Genomic DNA, 20,226 nt, shown 5'->3' with positions numbered 1-20,226 from the left:
AATGGCGGAGCAGGCTCGAGGGGCTGAATGGCCTCCTCCTGTTCCTATGTTCCGATGAAAGTTATTGCAAAAATCTGCTTTCAGGCAGAGGATTCCAGGTCATAACAACTCACTGTGCAAAAAAAAAATCTCCCCTCTGGTTCTTTTGTCAATCACCTTAAATCTGTGTCCTCTGGTTACCGACCCTCCTGCCACTGGAAACAGTTTCTCCCTATTGCACAAAACCTTTCATGATTTTGAACACCTCTATTAAATCTTACGGCAACTCTCAAATTTTAATCTAACCCGCAGACAGACTTCGTTGGGGATGGACCACTCCTGGTCAGTGGAGGATAGGGGCCACTGGTATTATAGTTTGATGGCATTTTGCCATCTGAAACAGCCCCTCCAGCAGAGCGTCTTTTAAGAGTGAACGCGACAGTGTGCAAGGAGTAAGTCCAGTTTAATTCCAGCCAAGTGGGACAGTTGCAGTTGTGTGGAGTGGGACAGTTGTGTGGAGTGGGACAGTTGTGTGGAGTGGGACAGTTGCAGTTGTGTGGAGTGGGACAGTTGTGAGGAGTGGGACAGTTGCAGTTGTGAGGAGTGGGACAGTTGTGGAGTGGGACAGTTGTGTGGAGTGGGACAGTTGTGTGGAGTGGGACAGTTGTGTGGAGTGGGACAGTTGCAGTTGTGTGGAGTGGGACAGTTGTGAGGAGTGGGACAGTTGTGTGGAGTGGGACAGTTGTGTGGAGTGGGACAGTTGTGTGGAGTGGGACAGTTGTGTGGAGTGGGACAGTTGCAGTTGTGAGGAGTGGGACAGTTGTGAGGAGTGGGACAGTTGTGAGGAGTGGGACAGTTGTGTGGAGTGGGACAGTTGCAGTTGTGTGGAGTGGGACAGTTGTGTGGAGTGGGACAGTTGTGTGGAGTGGGACAGTTGCAGTTGTGTGGAGTGGGACAGTTGCAGTTGTGAGGAGTGGGACAGTTGTGTGGAGTGGGACAGTTGTGAGGAGTGGGACAGTTGTGAGGAGTGGGACAGTTGTGTGGAGTGGGACAGTTGCAGTTGTGAGGAGTGGGACAGTTGTGAGGAGTGGGACAGTTGTGAGGAGTGGGACAGTTGTGTGGAGTGGGACAGTTGCAGTTGTGTGGAGTGGGACAGTTGTGTGGAGTGGGACAGTTGTGTGGAGTGGGACAGTTGTGTGGAGTGGGACAGTTGCAGTTGTGTGGAGTGGGACAGTTGTGTGGAGTGGGACAGTTGTGTGGAGTGGGACAGTTGTGTGGAGTGGGACAGTTGCAGTTGTGTGGAGTGGGACAGTTGTGAGGAGTGGGACAGTTGTGTGGAGTGGGACAGTTGCAGTTGTGTGGAGTGGGACAGTTGCAGTTGTGAGGAGTGGGGCAGTTGTGTGGAGTGGGACAGTTGCAGTTGTGAGGAGTGGGACAGTTGTGTGGAGTGGGACAGTTGTGAGGAGTGGGACAGTTGTGAGGAGTGGGACAGTTGTGTGGAGTGGGACAGTTGCAGTTGTGAGGAGTGGGACAGTTGTGTGGAGTGGGACAGTTGCAGTTGTGAGGAGTGGGACAGTTGTGAGGAGTGGGACAGTTGTGTGGAGTGGGACAGTCGCAGTTGTGAGGAGTGGGACAGTTGTGTGGAGTGGGACAGTTGTGTGGAGTGGGACAGTTGCAGTTGTGTGGAGTGGGACAGTTGTGAGGAGTGGGACAGTTGTGAGGAGTGGGACAGTTGTGAGGAGTGGGACAGTTGTGAGGAGTGGGACAGTTGTGTGGAGTGGGACAGTTGCAGTTGTGTGGAGTGGGACAGTTGCAGTTGTGAGGAGTGGGACAGTTGTGTGGAGTGGGACAGTTGTGTGGAGTGGGACAGTTGTGTGGAGTGGGACAGTTGTGTGGAGTGGGACAGTTGTGAGGAGTGGGACAGTTGTGAGGAGTGGGACAGTTGTGTGGAGTGGGACAGTTGTGTGGAGTGGGACAGTTGTGTGGAGTGGGACAGTTGTGAGGAGTGGGACAGTTGTGAGGAGTGGGACAGTTGTGTGGAGTGGGACAGTTGTGTGGAGTGGGACAGTTGCAGTTGTGAGGAGTGGGACAGTTGGTGTGAGTGGGACAGTTGTGAGGAGTGGGACAGTTGTGAGGAGTGGGACAGTTGTGAGGAGTGGGACAGTTGAAGTTGTGAGGAGTGGGACAGTTGTGAGGAGTGGGACAGTTGTGTGGAGTGGGACAGTTGAAGTTGTGAGGAGTGGGACAGTTGTGAGGAGTGGGACAGTTGTGAGGAGTGGGACAGTTGAAGTTGTGAGGAGTGGGACAGTTGTGAGGAGTGGGACAGTTGTGTGGAGTGGGACAGTTGTGTGGAGTGGGATGTGGGAGGGCAGGGGAGGGGAGGTGAGTGTTCACACAGTGGGAGGGGAGGGGAGGTGAGTGTTCACACAGTGGGAGGGGAGGGGAGGGGAGGGGAGGGTGAGGGGAGGGGAGGTGAGTGCTCACACAGTGGGAGGGGAGGGGAGGTGAGTGCTCACACAGTGGGAGGGCAGGGGAGGGGAGGGGAGTGCTCACACAGTGGGAGGGGAGGGGAGGGGAGGGGAGGTGAGTGTTCACACAGTGGGAGGGGAGGGGAGGTGAGGTGAGTGCTCACACAGTGGGAGGGGAGGGGAGGTGAGGTGAGTGTTCACACAGTGGGAGGGGAGGGGAGGGGAGGTGAGTGTTCACACAGTGGGAGGGGAGGAGGGGAGGTGAGTGCTCACACAGTGGGAGGGGAGGGGAGGTGAGTGCTCACACAGTGGGAGGGGAGGGGAGGTGAGGTGAGTGCTCACACAGTGGGAGGGGAGGGGAGGTGAGTGTTCACACAGTGGGAGGGGAGGGGAGGGGAGGTGAGTGTTCACACAGTGGGAGGGGAGGGGAGGGGAGGGGAGGTGAGTGCTCACACAGTGGGAGGGCAGGGGAGGTGAGTGTTCACACAGTGGGAGGGGAGGGGAGGTGAGGTGAGTGCTCACACAGTGGGAGGGGAGGGGAGGTGAGGTGGGAGGGCAGGGGAGGGGAGGTGGGAGGGCAGGGGAGGGGGAGGTGAGTGCTCACACAGTGGGAGGGGAGGGGAGGGGAGGGGAGGTGAGTGCTCACACAGTGGGAGGGCAGGGGGAGGTGAGTGTTCACACAGTGGGAGGGGAGGGGGAGGTGAGGTGAGTGCTCACACAGTGGGAGGGGAGGGGAGGTGAGGTGAGTGCTCACACAGTGGGAGGGGAGGGGAGGGGAGGTGAGTGTTCACACAGTGGGAGGGGGAGGGGAGGTGAGTGTTCACACAGTGGGAGGGGAGGGGAGGTGAGTGTTCACACAGGGGGAGGGGAGTGTTCACACAGTGGGAGGGGAGGGGAGGTGAGGTGAGTGCTCACACAGTGGGAGGGGAGGGGAGGTGAGGTGAGTGCTCACACAGTGGGAGGGGAGGGAGGGGAGGTGAGTGCTCACACAGTGGGAGGGGAGGGGAGGGGAGGGGAGGTGGGAGGGGGGAGGGGAGGTGGGAGGGAGGGAGGGAGGTGGAAGGGGAGGGGAGGTGAGTGTTCACACAGTGGGAGGGGAGGGGAGGGGAGGTGAGTGCTCACACAGTGGTAGGGGAGGGGAGGTGAGTGTTCACACAGTGGGAGGGGAGGGGAGGGGAGGTGGGAGGGGAGGTGAGTGCTCACACAGTGGGAGGGGAGGGGAGGGGAGGTGAGTGCTCACACCGTGGGAGGGGAGGGGAGGGAGGTGAGTGCTCACACCGTGGGAGGGGAGGGGGAGGGGAGGGGAGGGGAGGTGTGTGCTCACACAGTGGGAGGGGAGGGGAGGGGAGGTGAGTGCTCACACCGTGGGAGGGGAGGGGAGGGGAGGTGAGTGCTCACACAGTGGGAGGGGAGGGGAGGGAGGGGAGGTGAGTGCTCACACCGTGGGAGGGGAGGGGAGGGGAGGTGAGTGCTCACACAGTGGGAGGGGAGGGGAGGTGAGTGCTCACACCGTGGGAGGGGGAGGGGAGGTGAGTGTTCACACAGTGGGAGGGGAGGGGAGGGGAGGGGAGGGGAGGGGAGGGGAGGGAGGGGAGGGGAGGGGAGTGCTCACACAGTGGGAGGGGAGGGGAGGGGAGTGTTCACACAGTGGGAGGGCAGGGGAGGGGAGGTGAGTGCTCACACAGTGGGAGGGGAGGGAGGGGAGGGGAGGGGAGGGGAGGGAGGGGAGGGGAGGGGAGTGCTCACACAGTGGGAGGGGAGGGGAGGGGAGGGGGGGAGGGGAGGGGAGGGGGGGAGGGGAGGGGGGGAGGGGAGGGGGGGAGGGGAGGGGGGGAGGGGAGGGGGGGGGAGGGGAGGGGAGGGGGGGGAGGGGAGGGGAGGGAGGGGAGGGGAGGGAGGGGAGGTGAGTGCTCACACCGTGGGAGGGGAGGGGAGGTGAGTGCTCACACAGTGGGAGGGGAGGGGAGGGGAGTGTTCACACAGTGGGAGGGGAGGGGAGGGGAGGTGAGTGCTCACACAGTGGGAGGGGAGGGGAGGGGAGTGTTCACACAGTGGGAGGGCAGGGGAGGGGAGGTGAGTGCTCACACAGTGGGAGGGGAGGGGAGGGAGGGGAGGGGAGTGCTCACACAGTGGGAGGGGAGGGGAGTGCTCACACAGTGGGAGGGGAGGGGAGGGAGGGGAGGGGAGGGGGGGGAGGGGAGGGGAGGGGAGGGGAGGGGAGGGGAGGGGAGGGAGGGGAGGGGAGGGGAGGGGAGGGGAGGGGCGGGAGGGGAGGGGGAGGGAGGGGAGGGGAGGGAGGGGAGGGGAGTGCTCACACAGTGGGAGGGGAGGGGAGGGAGGGGAGGTGAGTGCTCACACAGTGGGGAGGGGGAGGGGAGGTGAGTGCTCACACAGTGGGAGGGGAGGGGAGGGGAGGGGAGTGCTCACACAGTGGGAGGGGAGGGGAGGTGAGTGCTCACACAGTGGGAGGGGAGGGGCGGGAGGGGGAGGGGAGTGCTCACACAGTGGGAGGGGAGGGGAGTGCTCACACAGTGGGAGGGGAGGGGAGGGAGGGGAGGTGAGTGCTCACACAGTGGGAGGGGGAGGTGAGTGCTCACACAGTGGGAGGGGAGGGGAGGGAGGGGAGGGGAGGGGAGTGCTCACACAGTGGGAGGGGAGGGGAGTGCTCACACAGTGGGAGGGGAGTGGAGTGCTCACACAGTGGGAGGGAGGGGAGGGAGGGGAGGGGAGTGCTCACACAGTGGGAGGGGAGGGGAGTGCTCACACAGTGGGAGGGGAGTGGAGTGCTCACACAGTGGGAGGGGAGGGAGGGAGGGGAGGGGAGGTGAGTGCTCACACAGTGGGAGGGGAGGTGAGTGCTCACACAGTGGGAGGGGAGGGGAGGGAGGGGAGGTGAGTGCTCACACAGTGGGAGGGGAGGTGAGTGCTCACACAGTGGGAGGGGAGGGGAGGGAGGGGAGGTGAGTGCTCACACAGTGGGAGGGGAGGGGAGGGGAGGGAGGGGAGGGGAGGGAGGGGAGGGGAGGGAGGGGAGGGGGAGGGAGGGGAGGGGAGTGCTCACACAGTGGGAGGGGAGGGGAGGGAGGGGAGGTGAGTGCTCACACAGTGGGAGGGGAGGTGAGTGCTCACACAGTGGGAGGGGAGGGGAGGGAGGGAGGGGAGGGAGGGGAGGGGAGGGAGGGGAGGGGAGGGAGGGGAGGGGAGGGAGGGGAGGGGAGGGAGGGGAGGGGAGGGGAGGGAGGGGAGGGGGAGGGAGGGGAGGGAGGGGAGGGGGGAGGGAGGGAGGGGAGGGGGAGGGAGGGAGGGGAGGGGAGGGGAGGGAGGGGAGGGGAGGGAGGGGAGGGGAGGGGAGTGCTCACACAGTGGGAGGGGAGGGGAGGGGAGGGGAGGGAGGGGAGGGGAGGGGAGGGGAGGGAGGGGAGGGAGGGGAGGGGAGTGCTCACATAGTGGGAGGGAAGGGAGGGGAGGGGAGGGGAGGGAGGGGAGGGGAGGGGAGGGGAGGGGAGGGAGGGGAGGGGAGGGGAGGGAGGGAGGGGAGGGGAGGGAGGGGAGGGGAGGGGAGGGGAGGGGAGGGGAGGGAGGGGAGGGGAGTGCTCACACAGTGGGAGGGGAGGGGAGGGGAGGGGAGGGGGAGGGAGGGAGGGGGAGGGGAGGGAGGGGAGGGGAGGGAGGGGAGGGGAGGGAGGGGAGGGGAGGGAGGGGAGGGGAGTGCTCACACAGTGGGAGGGGAGGGGAGGGAGGGGAGGGGAGGGAGGGGAGGGGAGGGAGGGGAGGGGAGGGAGGGGAGGGGAGGGAGGGGAGGGGAGGGAGGGGAGGGGAGGGAGGGGAGGGGAGTGCTCACACAGTGGGAGGGGAGGGGAGGGAGGGGAGGGGAGGGAGGGGAGGGGAGGGGAGGGGAGGGGAGTGCTCACACAGTGGGAGGGGAGGGGAGGGAGGGGAGGGGAGGGGAGTGCTCACACAGTGGGAGGGGAGGGAGGGGAGGGGAGGGGAGTGCTCACACAGTGGGAGGGGAGGTGAGTGCTCACACAGTGGGAGGGGAGGGGAGGGAGGGGAGGGAGGGGAGGGGAGGGGAGGGAGGGGAGGGAGGGGAGGGGAGGGAGGGGAGGGGAGGGAGGGGAGGGGAGGAGGGAGGGAGGGGAGGGAGGGAGGGGAGGTGAGTGCTCACACAGTGGGAGGGGAGGGGAGGGGAGGGGAGGGAGGGGAGGGGAGTGCTCACACAGTGGGAGGGGAGGGGAGGGAGGGGAGGGGAGGTGCTCACACAGTGGGAGGGAGGGGAGGGGAGGGGTAGTGCTCACACAGTGGGAGGGGAGGGGAGGTGAGTGCTCACACAGTGGGAGGGGAGGGGAGGGAGGGGAGGGGAGTGCTCACACAGTGGGAGGGGAGGGGAGGCTCACACAGTGGGAGGGGAGGGGAGGGAGGGGAGGGGGAGGGAGGGGAGGGGAGGGAGGGGAGGGGAGGGAGGGGAGGGGAGGGAGGGGAGGGGAGGGGAGGGAGGGGAGGGAGGGGAGGGGAGGGGAGGGGAGGGGAGGGAGGGGAGGGGAGGGAGGGGAGGAGGGGAGGGGAGGGGAGGGAGGGGAGGGGAGGGAGAGGGGGAGGGGAGTGCTCACACAGTGGGAGGGAGGGGAGGGGAGGGGAGGGGAGGGAGGGGAGGGGAGGGGAGGGGAGGGGAGGGGAGGGGAGGGAGGGGAGGTGAGTGCTCACACAGTGGGAGGGCAGGGGAGGTGAGTGCTCACACAGTGGGAGGGGAGGGGAGGGAGGGAGGGGAGGTGAGTGCTCACACAGTGGGAGGGGAGGGGGAGGGGAGGTGAGTGCTCACACAGTGGAGGGGAGGGGAGGGGAGTGCTCACACAGGGGGAGGGGAGGGGAGGGGAGGGGAGGGAGGGAGGGGAGTGCTCACACAGTGGGAGGGAGGGGAGTGCTCACACAGTGGGAGGGGAGGGGAGGGGAGGGAGGGGAGGTGAGTGCTCACACAGTGGGAGGGGAGGGAGGGAGGGGAGGTGAGTGCTCACACAGTGGGAGGGGAGGGGAGGGAGGGGAGGGGAGGTGAGTGCTCACACAGTGGGAGGGGAGGGAGGGGAGGGGAGGTGAGTGCTCACACAGTGGGAGGGGAGGGGAGGGAGGGGAGTGCTCACACAATGGGAGGGGAGGGAGGGGAGGGGAGGTGAGTGCTCACACAGTGGGAGGGGAGGGGAGGGAGGGGAGTGCTCACACAATGGGAGGGGAGGGAGGGGAGGGGAGGTGAGTGCTCACACAGTGGGAGGGGAGGGGAGGGAGGGAGGGGAGGTGAGTGTTCACACAGTGGGAGGGGGAGGGGAGGGAGGGGAGGGGAGGTGAGTGCTCACACAGTGGGAGGGAGGGAGGGGAGGGGAGGTGAGTGCTCACACAGTGGGAGGGGAGGGGAGGGAGGGGAGTGCTCACACAATGGAGGGGAGGGAGGGGAGGGGAGGTGAGTGCTCACACAGTGGGAGGGGAGGGGAGGGAGGGGAGTGCTCACACAATGGGAGGGGAGGGAGGGGAGGGGAGGTGAGTGCTCACACAGTGGGAGGGGGGCTCGCCTCTGCCCCATGGAGCGGTTGACAGTGAGCTGTGAGGGTGCTGGATTCCCACAGTCGGATAGGGGGAGTTGCCAGCACGGTTCCCGGCCATGGGCATTGTTTAATGGGAAGTGAAGATTACATCAGCCGGGCTGGGGGAGGGAGAGAGAGAGAGAGAGAGATTCCCCCCTCCCTCCCTCCCCGCCAGGCTCCACTCGCTCCGAGGACAAGGGGAAGCGGTGGGTGGAGGTGGAGGTGCAGAGAGAGAGAGAGAGAGAGATGTCTGTCTTCACACCACGTCCTGATGAAGATGGCGGTGCGGAGCTGGTCCGATGAGAGAGGGAATTGCTTGTGAACCTTTCGGGCAGTGCGGAGGGAGAGGGGGGAGAGTGATGGCCCGCTGGATTCCAACTAAACGGGAAAAGTACGGGGTCGGTGAGTACACGGGCTGCTCGTTCCCCCTTCACTCTCATCACTGAAAGTTACTTTCTGCACACTGTTGCACTTTTGCAGCTTCTCGCAACATTGTTCCCTCTGCTCTGGGGGATTGTTTTCCTTCAATGCGCCGGTCGAAAGTCGTTTCGTTTAAAGCACCTCGTCAACACAGCGGGGGGTTTGGACGGGAGATGCCAGGAATTCACTCTGATCCCTGCTTTCCCAAACGCTCACAATGTCTCGGTCCCCAATCTCAACACAAAATCCGGAACATCGTCAGAAAAAATCACACACACAGATAATTATCCTCACGGCCCCATTCCAGCCTTTCACACGTTTCTATCTGGATATTGGTGCACTCTGAATATTCACACTCTCTCCCCAGGACACTCTGAATATTCACACTCTCTCCCAGGACACTCTGAATATTCACACTCTCCCCAGGACACTCTGAATATTCACACACTCCCCCAGGACACTCTGAATATTCACACTCTCCCCAGGACACTCTGAATATTCACACACTCCCCCCAGGACACTCTGAATATTCACACTCTCCCCAGGACACTCTGAATATTCACACACTCTCCCAGGACACTCTGAATATTCACACACTCTCCCCAGGACACTCTGAATATTCACACACTCTCCCCAGGACACTCTGAATATTCACACACTCTCCCCAGGACACTCTGAATATTCACACACTCTCCCCAGGACACTCTGAATATTCACACTCTCCCCAGGACACTCTGAATATTCACACACTCTCCCCAGGACACTCTGAATATTCACACACTCCCCAGGACACTCTGAATATTCACACTCTCCCCAGGACACTCTGAATATTCACACTCTCCCCAGGACACTCTGAATATTCACACACTCTCCCCAGGACACTCTGAATATTCACACACTCTCCCCAGGACACTCTGAATATTCACACTCTCCCCAGGACACTCTGAATATTCACACTCTCTCCCCAGGACACTCTGAATATTCACACTCTCTCCCCAGGACACTCTGAATATTCACACTCCCCCCAGGACACTCTGAATATTCACACACTCTCCCCAGGACACTCTGAATATTCACACAACTCTCCCCAGGACACTCTGAATATTCACACACTTCCCCAGGACACTCTGAATATTCACACTCTCCCCAGGACACTCTGAATATTCACACTCTCCCCAGGACACTCTGAATATTCACACACTCTCCCCAGGACACTCTGAATATTCACACACTCTCCCCAGGACACTCTGAATATTCACACTCTCTCCCCAGGACACTCTGAATATTCACACTCTCTCCCCAGGACACTCTGAATATTCACACTCTCTCCCCAGGACACTCTGAATATTCACACTCCCCCCAGGACACTCCTGAATATTCACACTTCTCTCCCAGGACACTCTGAATATTCACACACTCTCCCCAGGACACTCTGAATATTCACACACTCCCCAGGACACTCTGAATATTCACACACTCTCCCCAGGACACTCTGAATATTCACACTCTCCCCAGGACACTCTGAATATCACTTCAGGACTGAATTCACCTCCCAGGACACTCTGAATATTCACACACTCTCCCCAGGACACTCTGAATATTCACAACACTCTCCCCAGGACACTCTGAATATTCACACTCTCCCCAGGACACTCTGAATATTCACACTCTCCCCAGGACACTCTGAATATTCACACACTCTCCCCAGGACACTCTGAATATTCACACTCTCCCCAGGACACTCTGAATATTCACACTCTCCCCAGGACACTCTGAATATTCACACACTCTCCCCAGGACACTCTGAATATTCACAACACTCTCCCCAGGACACTCTGAATATTCACACACTCTCCCCAGGACACTCTGAATATTCACACTCTCCCCAGGACACTCTGAATATTCACACACTCTCCCCAGGACACTCTGAATATTCACACTCTCCCCAGGACACTCTGAATATTCACACACCTCTCCCCAGGACACTCTGAATATTCACACTCTCTCCCCAGGACACTCTGAATATTCACCACACACTCCCCAGGACACTCTGAATGTTCACACTCTCCCCAGGACACTCTGAATATTCACACACTCTCCCCAGGACACTCTGAATATTCACACTCTCTCACCCAGGACACTCGGAATATTCACACTCTCTCCCCAGGACACTCTGAATATTCACACTCTCCCCCAGGACACTCTGAATATTCACACACTCCCCAGGACACTCTGAATATTCACACACTCCCCCAGGACACTCGGAATATTCACACACTCTCCCCAGGACACTCTGAATATTCACACTCTCCCCAGGACACTCTGAATATTCACACTCTCCCCAGGACACTCTGAATATTCACACACTCTCCCCAGGACACTCTGAATATTCACACACTCTCCCCAGGACACTCTGAATATTCACACAACTCCCCAGGACACTCTGAATATTCACACACTCCCCAGGACACTCTGAATATTCACACTCTCCCAGGACACTCTGAATATTCACACTCTCCCCAGGACACTCTGAATATTCACACACTCTCCCCAGGACACTCTGAATATTCACACACTCTCCCCAGGACACTCTGAATATTCACACTCTCCCCAGGACACTCTGAATATTCACACTCTCTCCCAGGACACTCTGAATATTCACACTCTCTCCCCAGGACACTCTGAATATTCACACTCCCCCCAGGACACTCTGAATATTCACACACTCTCCCCAGGACACTCTGAATATTCACACACTCCCCAGGACACTCTGAATATTCACACTCTCCCCAGGACACTCTGAATATTCACACTCTCCCCAGGACACTCTGAATATTCACACACTCTCCCCAGGACACTCTGAATATTCACACACTCTCCCCAGGACACTCTGAATATTCACACTCTCTCCCCAGGACACTCTGAATATTCACACTCTCTCCCCAGGACACTCTGAATATTCACACTCTCCCAGGACACTCTGAATATTCACACTCTCCCCAAGACACTCTGAATATTCACACTCTCCCCCAGGACACTCTGAATATTCACACTCTCCCCAGGACACTCTGAATATTCACACACTCCCCAGGACACTCTGAATATTCACACTCTCCCCAGAACACTCTGAATATTCACACACTCCCCAGGACACTCTGAATATTCACACTCTCCCAGGACACTCTGAATATTCACACACCTCCCCAGGACACTCTGAATATTCACACACTCCCCAGGACACTCTGAATATTCACACACTCTCCCCAGGACACTCTGAATATTCACACTCTCCCCAGGACACTCTGAATATTCACACACTCTCCCCAGGACACTCTGAATATTCACACTCTCCCCAGGACACTCTGAATATTCACACACCTCCCCAGGACACTCTGAATATTCACACACACTCCCCAGGACACTCTGAATATTCACACTCTCCCCAGGACACTCTGAATATTCACACACACTCCCCAGGACACTCTGAATATTCACACTCTCCCCTGGACACTCTGAATATTCACACACTCCCCAGGACACTCTGAATATTCACACTCTCCCCAGGACACTCTGAATATTCACACACTCCCCAGGACACTCTGAATATTCACACACTCTCCCTGGACACTCTGAATATTCACACACTCTCCCAGGACACTCTGAATATTCACACACTCCCCAGGACACTCTGAATATTCACACTCTCCCCAGGACACTCTGAATATTCACACACTCTCCCCAGGACACTCTGAATATTCACACACTCTCCCCAGGACACTCTGAATATTCACACTCTCCCAGGACACTCTGAATATTCACACTCTCCCCAGGACACTCTGAATATTCACACTCTCCCCAGGACACTCTGAATATTCACACTCTACCAGGACACTCTGAATATTCACACACTCTCCCCAGGACACTCTGAATATTCACACACTCCCCAGGACACTCTGAATATTCACACACTCTCCCCAGGACACTCTGAATATTCACACACTCCCCAGGACACTCTGAATATTCACACACTCCCCAGGACACTCTGAATATTCACACACTCTCCCCAGGACACTCTGAATATTCACACACTCCCCAGGACACTCTGAATATTCACACTCTCCCCAGGACACTCTGAATATTCACACACTCTCCCCAGGACACTCTGAATATTCACACACTCTCCCCAGGACACTCTGAATATTCACACTCTCCCCAGGACACTCTGAATATTCACACTCTCCCCAGGACACTCTGAATATTCACACTCTCCCCCAGGACACTCTGAATATTCACACTCTCCCCAGGACACTCTGAATATTCACACACTCTCCCCAGGACACTCTGAATATTCACACTCTCCCCAGGACAACTCTGAATATTCACACTCTCCCCAGGACACTCTGAATATTCACACACTCTCCCCAGGACACTCTGAATATTCACACTCTCCCCAGGACACTCTGAATATTCACACTCTCCCCAGGACACTCTGAATATTCACACTCTCCCCAGGACACTCTGAATATTCACACACTCCCAGGACACTCTGAATATTCACACTCTCCCCAGGACACTCTGAATATTCACACACTCTCCCCAGGACACTCTGAATATTCACACTCTCCCCAGGACACTCTGAATATTCACACTCTCTCCCCAGGACACTCTGAATATTCACACTCTCCCCAGGACACTCTGAATATTCACACTCTCCCCAGGACACTCTGAATATTCACACACTCCCCCAGGACACTCTGAATATTCACACTCTCCCCAGGACACTCTGAATATTCACACTCTCCCCAGGACACTCTGAATATTCACACTCTCCCCAGGACACTCTGAATATTCACACTCTCCCCAGGACACTCTGAATATTCACACACTCCCCAGGACACTCTGAATATTCACACACTCCCCCAGGACACTCTGAATATTCACACACTCTCCCCCAGGACACTCTGAATATTCACACTCTCCCCAGGACACTCTGAATATTCACACACTCTCCCCAGGACACTCTGAATATTCACACACTCTCCCCAGGACACTCTGAATATTCACACTCTCCCCAGGACACTCTGAATATTCACACTCTCCCCAGGACACTCTGAATATTCACACTCTCCCCAGGACACTCTGAATATTCACACTCTCCCCAGGACACTCTGAATATTCACACACTCTCCCCAGGACACTCTGAATATTCACACTCTCCCCAGGACACTCTGAATATTCACACTCTCCCCAGGGACACTCTGAATATTCACACACTCTCCCCAGGACACTCTGAATATTCACACTCTCCCCAGGACACTCTGAATATTCACACTCTCCCCAGGACACTCTGAATATTCACACTCTCCCCAGGACACTCTGAATATTCACACACTCCCCAGGACACTCTGAATATTCACACTCTCCCCAGGACACTCTGAATATTCACACACTCTCCCCAGGACACTCTGAATATTCACACTCTCCCCAGGACACTCTGAATATTCACACTCTCCCCAGGACACTCTGAATATTCACACTCTCCCCAGGACACTCTGAATATTCACACTCTCCCCAGGACACTCTGAATATTCACACACTCCCCCCAGGACACTCTGAATATTCACACTCTCCCCAGGACACTCTGAATATTCACACTCTCCCCAGGACACTCTGAATATTCACACTCTCCCCAGGACACTCTGAATATTCACACTCTCCCCAGGACACTCTGAATATTCACACTCTCCCCAGGACACTCTGAATATTCACACACTCCCCAGGACACTCTGAATATTCACACTCTCCCCAGGACACTCTGAATATTCACACTCTCCCCAGGACACTCTGAATATTCACACACTCCCCAGGATACTCTGAATATTCACACTCTCCCCCAGGACACTCTGAATATTCACACTCTCCCCAGGACACTCTGAATATTCACACTCTCCCCAGGACACTCTGAATATTCACACTCTCCCCAGGACACTCTGAATATTCACACACTCTCCCCAGGACACTCTGAATATTCACACACTCTCCCCAGGACACTCTGAATATTCACACTCAGGACCTGAACACACTCCCCAGGACACTCTGAATATTCACACACTCCCCAGGACACTCTGAATATTCACACACTCTCCCCACGACACTCTGAATATTCACACTCTCCCCAGGACACTCTGAATATTCACACACTCTCCCCAGGACACTCTGAATATTCACACACTCCCCAGGACACTCTGAATATTCACACTCTCCCCAGGACACTCTGAATATTCACACACTCTCCCCAGGACACTCTGAATATTCACACACTCTCCCCAGGACACTCTGAATATTCACACTCTCCCCAGGACACTCTGAATATTCACACTCTCTCCCAGGACACTCTGAATATTCACACTCTCCCCAGGACACTCTGAATATTCACAACTCTCCCCAGGACACTCTGAATATTCACACTCTCCCCAGGACACTCTGAATATTCACACTCTCCCCAGGACACTCTGAATATTCACACACTCTCCCAGGACACTCTGAATATTCACACTCTCCCAGGACACTCTGAATATTCACACTCTCCCCAGGGACACTCTGAATATTCACACTCTCCCCAGGACACTCTGAATATTCACACACTCCCCAGGACACTCTGAATATTCACACTCTCCCCAGGACACTCTGAATATTCACACACTCTCCCCAGGACACTCTGAATATTCACACTCTCCCCAGGACACTCTGAATATTCACACTCTCCCCAGGACACTCTGAATATTCACACTCTCCCCAGGACACTCTGAATATTCACACTCTCCCCAGGACACTCTGAATATTCACACTCTCCCCCAGACACCTGAATATTCACACTCTCCCCAGGACACTCTGAATATTCACACTCTCCCCAGGACACTCTGAATATTCACACTCTCCCCAGGACACTCTGAATATTCACAACTCTCCCCAGGACACTCTGAATATTCACACTCTCCCCAGGACACTCTGAATATTCACACACTCTCCCCAGGACACTCTGAATATTCACACACTCTCCCCAGGACACTCTGAATATTCACACTCTCCCCAGGACACTCTGAATATTCACACACTCTCCCCAGGACACTCTGAATATTCACACTCTCCCCAGGACACTCTGAATATTCACACACTCTCCCCAGGACACTCTGAATATTCACACTCTCCCCAGGACACTCTGAATATTCACACTCTCCCCAGGACACTCTGAATATTCACACTCTCCCCAGGACACTCTGAATATTCACACTCTCCCCAGGACACTCTGAATATTCACACTCTCCCCAGGACACTCTGAATATTCACACACTCTCCCCAGGACACTCTGAATATTCACACTCTCCCCAGGACACTCTGAATATTCACACTCTCCCCAGGACACTCTGAATATTCACACTCTCCCCAGGACACTCTGAATATTCACACTCTCCCCAGGACACTCTGAATATTCACACACTCTCCCCAGGACACTCTGAATATTCACACTCTCCCCAGGACACTCTGAATATTCACACACTCCCCAGGACACTCTGAATATTCACACTCTCCCCAGGACACTCTGAATATTCACACACTCTCCCCAGGACACTCTGAATATTCACACTCTCCCCAGGACACTCTGAATATTCACACTCTCCCAGGACACTCTGAATATTCACACTCTCCCCAGGACACTCTGAATATTCACACTCTCCCCAGGACACTCTGAATATTCACACTCTCCCCAGGACACTCTGAATATTCACACTCTCCCCAGGACACTCTGAATATTCACACTCTCTCCCAGGACACTCTGAATATTCACACTCTCAGACTATCCCCCCAGGACACTCTGAATATTCACACTCTCCCCAGGACACTCTGAATATTCACACTCTCCCCAGGACACTCTGAATATTCACACTCTCCCCAGGACACTCTGAATATTCACACTCTCCCCAGGACACTCTGAATATTCACACTCTCCCCAGGACACTCTGAATATTCACACTCCCCAGACACTCTCCTCCCAGGACACTCTGAATATTCACACACTCTCCCCAGGACACTCTGAATATTCACACACACTCCCCAGGACACTCTGAATATTCACACACTACACTCCCCAGGACACTCTGAATATTCACACACTCTCCCCAGGACACTCTGAATATTCACACTCTCCCAGGACACTCTGAATATTCACACTCTCCCCAGGACACTCTGAATATTCACACACACTCCCCCAGGACACTCTGAATATTCACACACTCCCCAGGACACTCTGAATATTCACACTCTCCCCAGGACACTCTGAATATTCACACACTCTCCCCAGGACACTCTGAATATTCACACACTCTCCCCAGGACACTCTGAATATTCACACTCTCCCCAGGACACTCTGAATATTCACACTCTCCCCAGGACACTCTGAATATTCACACTCTCCCCAGGACACTCTGAATATTCACACTCTCCCCAGGACACTCTGAATATTCACACTCTCCCCAGGACACTCTGAATATTCACACACTCTCCCCAGGACACTCTGAATATTCACACTCTCCCCAGGACACTCTGAATATTCACACTCTCCCCAGGACACTCTGAATATTCACACTCTCCCCAGGACACTCTGAATATTCACACTCTCCCCAGGACACTCTGAATATTCACACTCTCCCCAGGACACTCTGAATATTCACACTCTCCCCAGGACACTCTGAATATTCACACACTCCCCAGGACACTCTGAATATTCACACTCTCCCCAGGACACTCTGAATATTCACACACTCTCCCCAGGACACTCTGAATATTCACACTCTCCCCAGGACACTCTGAATATTCACACTCTCCCCAGGACACTCTGAATATTCACACTCTCCCCAGGACACTCTGAATATTCACACTCTCCCCAGGACACTCTGAATATTCACACACTCCCCCCAGGACACTCTGAATATTCACACTCTCCCCAGGACACTCTGAATATTCACACTCTCCCCAGGACACTCTGAATATTCACACTCTCCCCAGGACACTCTGAATATTCACACTCTCCCCAGGACACTCTGAATATTCACACACTCCCCAGGACACTCTGAATATTCACACTCTCCCCAGGACACTCTGAATATTCACACTCTCCCCAGGACACTCTGAATATTCACACACTCCCCCAGGACACTCTGAATATTCACACTCTCCCCAGGACACTCTGAATATTCACACTCTCCCCCAGGACACTCTGAATATTCACACACTCTCCCCAGGACACTCTGAATATTCACACTCTCCTCCAGGACACTCTGAATATTCACACTCTCCCCAGGACACTCTGAATATTCACACACTCTCCCCAGGACACTCTGAATATTCACACACTCCCCAGGACACTCTGAATATTCACACTCTCTCCAGGGACACTCTGAATATTCACACTCTCCCCAGGACACTCTGAATATTCACACTCTCCCCAGGACACTCTGAATATTCCACACTTCACTCCCCCCGGACACTCTGAATATTCACACACTCCCCAGGACACTCTGAATATTCACACTCTCCCCAGGACACTCTGAATATTCACACTCTCCCCAGGACACTCTGAATATTCACACTCTCCCCAGGACACTCTGAATATTCACACTCTCCCCAGGACACTCTGAATATTCACACTCCCCAGGACACTCTGAATATTCACACACTCTCCCCAGGAGACTCTGAATATTCACACTCTCCCCAGGACACTCTGAATATTCACACTCTCCCCAGGACACTCTGAATATTCACACTCTCCCCCAGGACACTCTGAATATTCACACTCCCCAGGACACTCTGAATATTCACACTCTCCCCAGGACACTCTGAATATTCACACACTCCCCCCCGGACACTCTGAATATTCACACACTCCCCAGGACACTCTGAATATTCACACACTCCCCCCAGGACACTCTGAATATTCACACACTCCCCCCAGGACACTCTGAATATTCACACACTCTCCCCAGGACACTCTGAATATTCACACTCTCCCCAGGACACTCTGAATATTCACACACTCCCCAGGACACCTGAATATTCACACACTCTCCCCAGGACACTCTGAATATTCACACTCTCCCCAGGACACTCTGAATATTCACACACTCCCCCAGGACACTCTGAATATTCACACACTCTCCCCAGGACACTCTGAATATTCACACTCTCCCCAGGACACTCTGAATATTCACACACTCCCCAGGACACTCTGAATATTCACCACTCTTCCCCCAGGACACTCTGAATATTCACACTCTCCCCAGGACACTCTGAATATTCACACCTCTCCCCAGGACACTCTGAATATTCACACACTCTCCCCAGGACACTCTGAATATTCACACACTCCCCAGGACACTCTGAATATTCACACTCTCCCCAGGACACTCTGAATATTCACACACTCTCCCCAGGACACTCTGAATATTCACACACTCTCCCCAGGACACTCTGAATATTCACACCTCTCCCCAGGACACTCTGAATATTCACACACTCCTCCCAGGACACTCTGAATATTCACAACTTCCCCAGGACACTCTGAATATCACACACTCCCCAGGACACTCTGAATATTCACACTCTCCCCAGGACACTCTGAATATTCACACACTCCCCAGGACACTCTGAATATTCACAACTCTCCCCAGGACACTCTGAATATTCACACCCACTCCCCCAGGACACTCTGAATATTCACACTCTCCCCAGGACACTCTGAATATTCACACTCTCCCCCAGGACACTCTGAATATTCACACTCTCCCCAGGACAACTCTGAATATTCACACACTCCCCCAGGACACTCTGAATATTCACACTCTCCCCAGGACACTCTGAATATTCACACTCTCCCCAGGACACTCTGAATATTCACACTCTCCCCAGGACACTCTGAATATCACACTCTCAGACACTTGAATATTCACACTCTCCCAGGACACTCTGAATATTCACACACTCTCCCAGGACACTCTGAATATTCACACACTCGAATCACACTCTCCCCAGGACACTCTGAATATTCACACTCTCCCCAGGACACTCTGAATATTCACACACTCCCAGGACACTCTGAATATCACACTCCCCAGGACACTCTGAATATTCACACTCTCCCCAGGACACTCTGAATATTCACAACACTCCCCAGGACACTCTGAATATTCACACTCTCTCCAGGACACTCTGAATATTCACACTCTCCCCAGGACACTCTGAATATTCACACTCTCCCCAGGACACTCTGAATATTCACACTCTCCCCAGGACACTCTGAATATTCACACACTCTCCCCAGGACACTCTGAATATTCACACTCTCCCCAGGACACTCTGAATATTCACACACTCTCCCCAGGACACTCTGAATATTCACACACTCCCCCAGGACACTCTGAATATTCACACTCTCCCCAGACACTCTGAATATTCACACACTCCCCAGGACACTCTGAATATTCACACACTCCCCAGGACACTCTGAATATTCACACACTCCCCAGGACACTCTGAATATTCACACACTCCCCCCAGGACACTCTGAATATTCACACACTCCACAGGACACTCTGAATATTCACACTCTCCCCCAGGACACTCTGAATATTCACACACTCTCCCCAGGACACTCTGAATATTCACACTCTCCCAGGACACTCTGAATATTCACACACTCTCCCCAGGACACTCTGAATATTCACACACTCTCCCCAGAA

The 20,226-nt window shown here is 55.4% G+C and overlaps 1 protein-coding gene across 1 annotated transcript in view; it reads left to right on the top strand.

Moving 5' to 3' along the window:
* The first annotated feature begins 7,996 nt into the window (after nt 1–7,996).
* Nucleotides 7,997–20,226, top strand: part of dock5 (dedicator of cytokinesis 5) — a 158,312-nt gene continuing 146,082 nt past the window's right edge. Inside the window, exon 1 of the mRNA XM_068001334.1 lies at nt 7,997–8,416. Coding sequence (XP_067857435.1) covers nt 8,314–8,416 — 103 coding nt within the window. The 5' untranslated portion in view covers nt 7,997–8,313. The remainder of the gene's footprint in view (nt 8,417–20,226) is intronic.

Source organism: Heptranchias perlo, chromosome 20, assembly GCF_035084215.1.
Source record: "Heptranchias perlo isolate sHepPer1 chromosome 20, sHepPer1.hap1, whole genome shotgun sequence".
In the NCBI taxonomy this organism is placed as follows: Eukaryota; Metazoa; Chordata; class Chondrichthyes; order Hexanchiformes; family Hexanchidae; genus Heptranchias; species Heptranchias perlo.
This window is presented reverse-complemented; position numbering and strand designations above follow the sequence as displayed.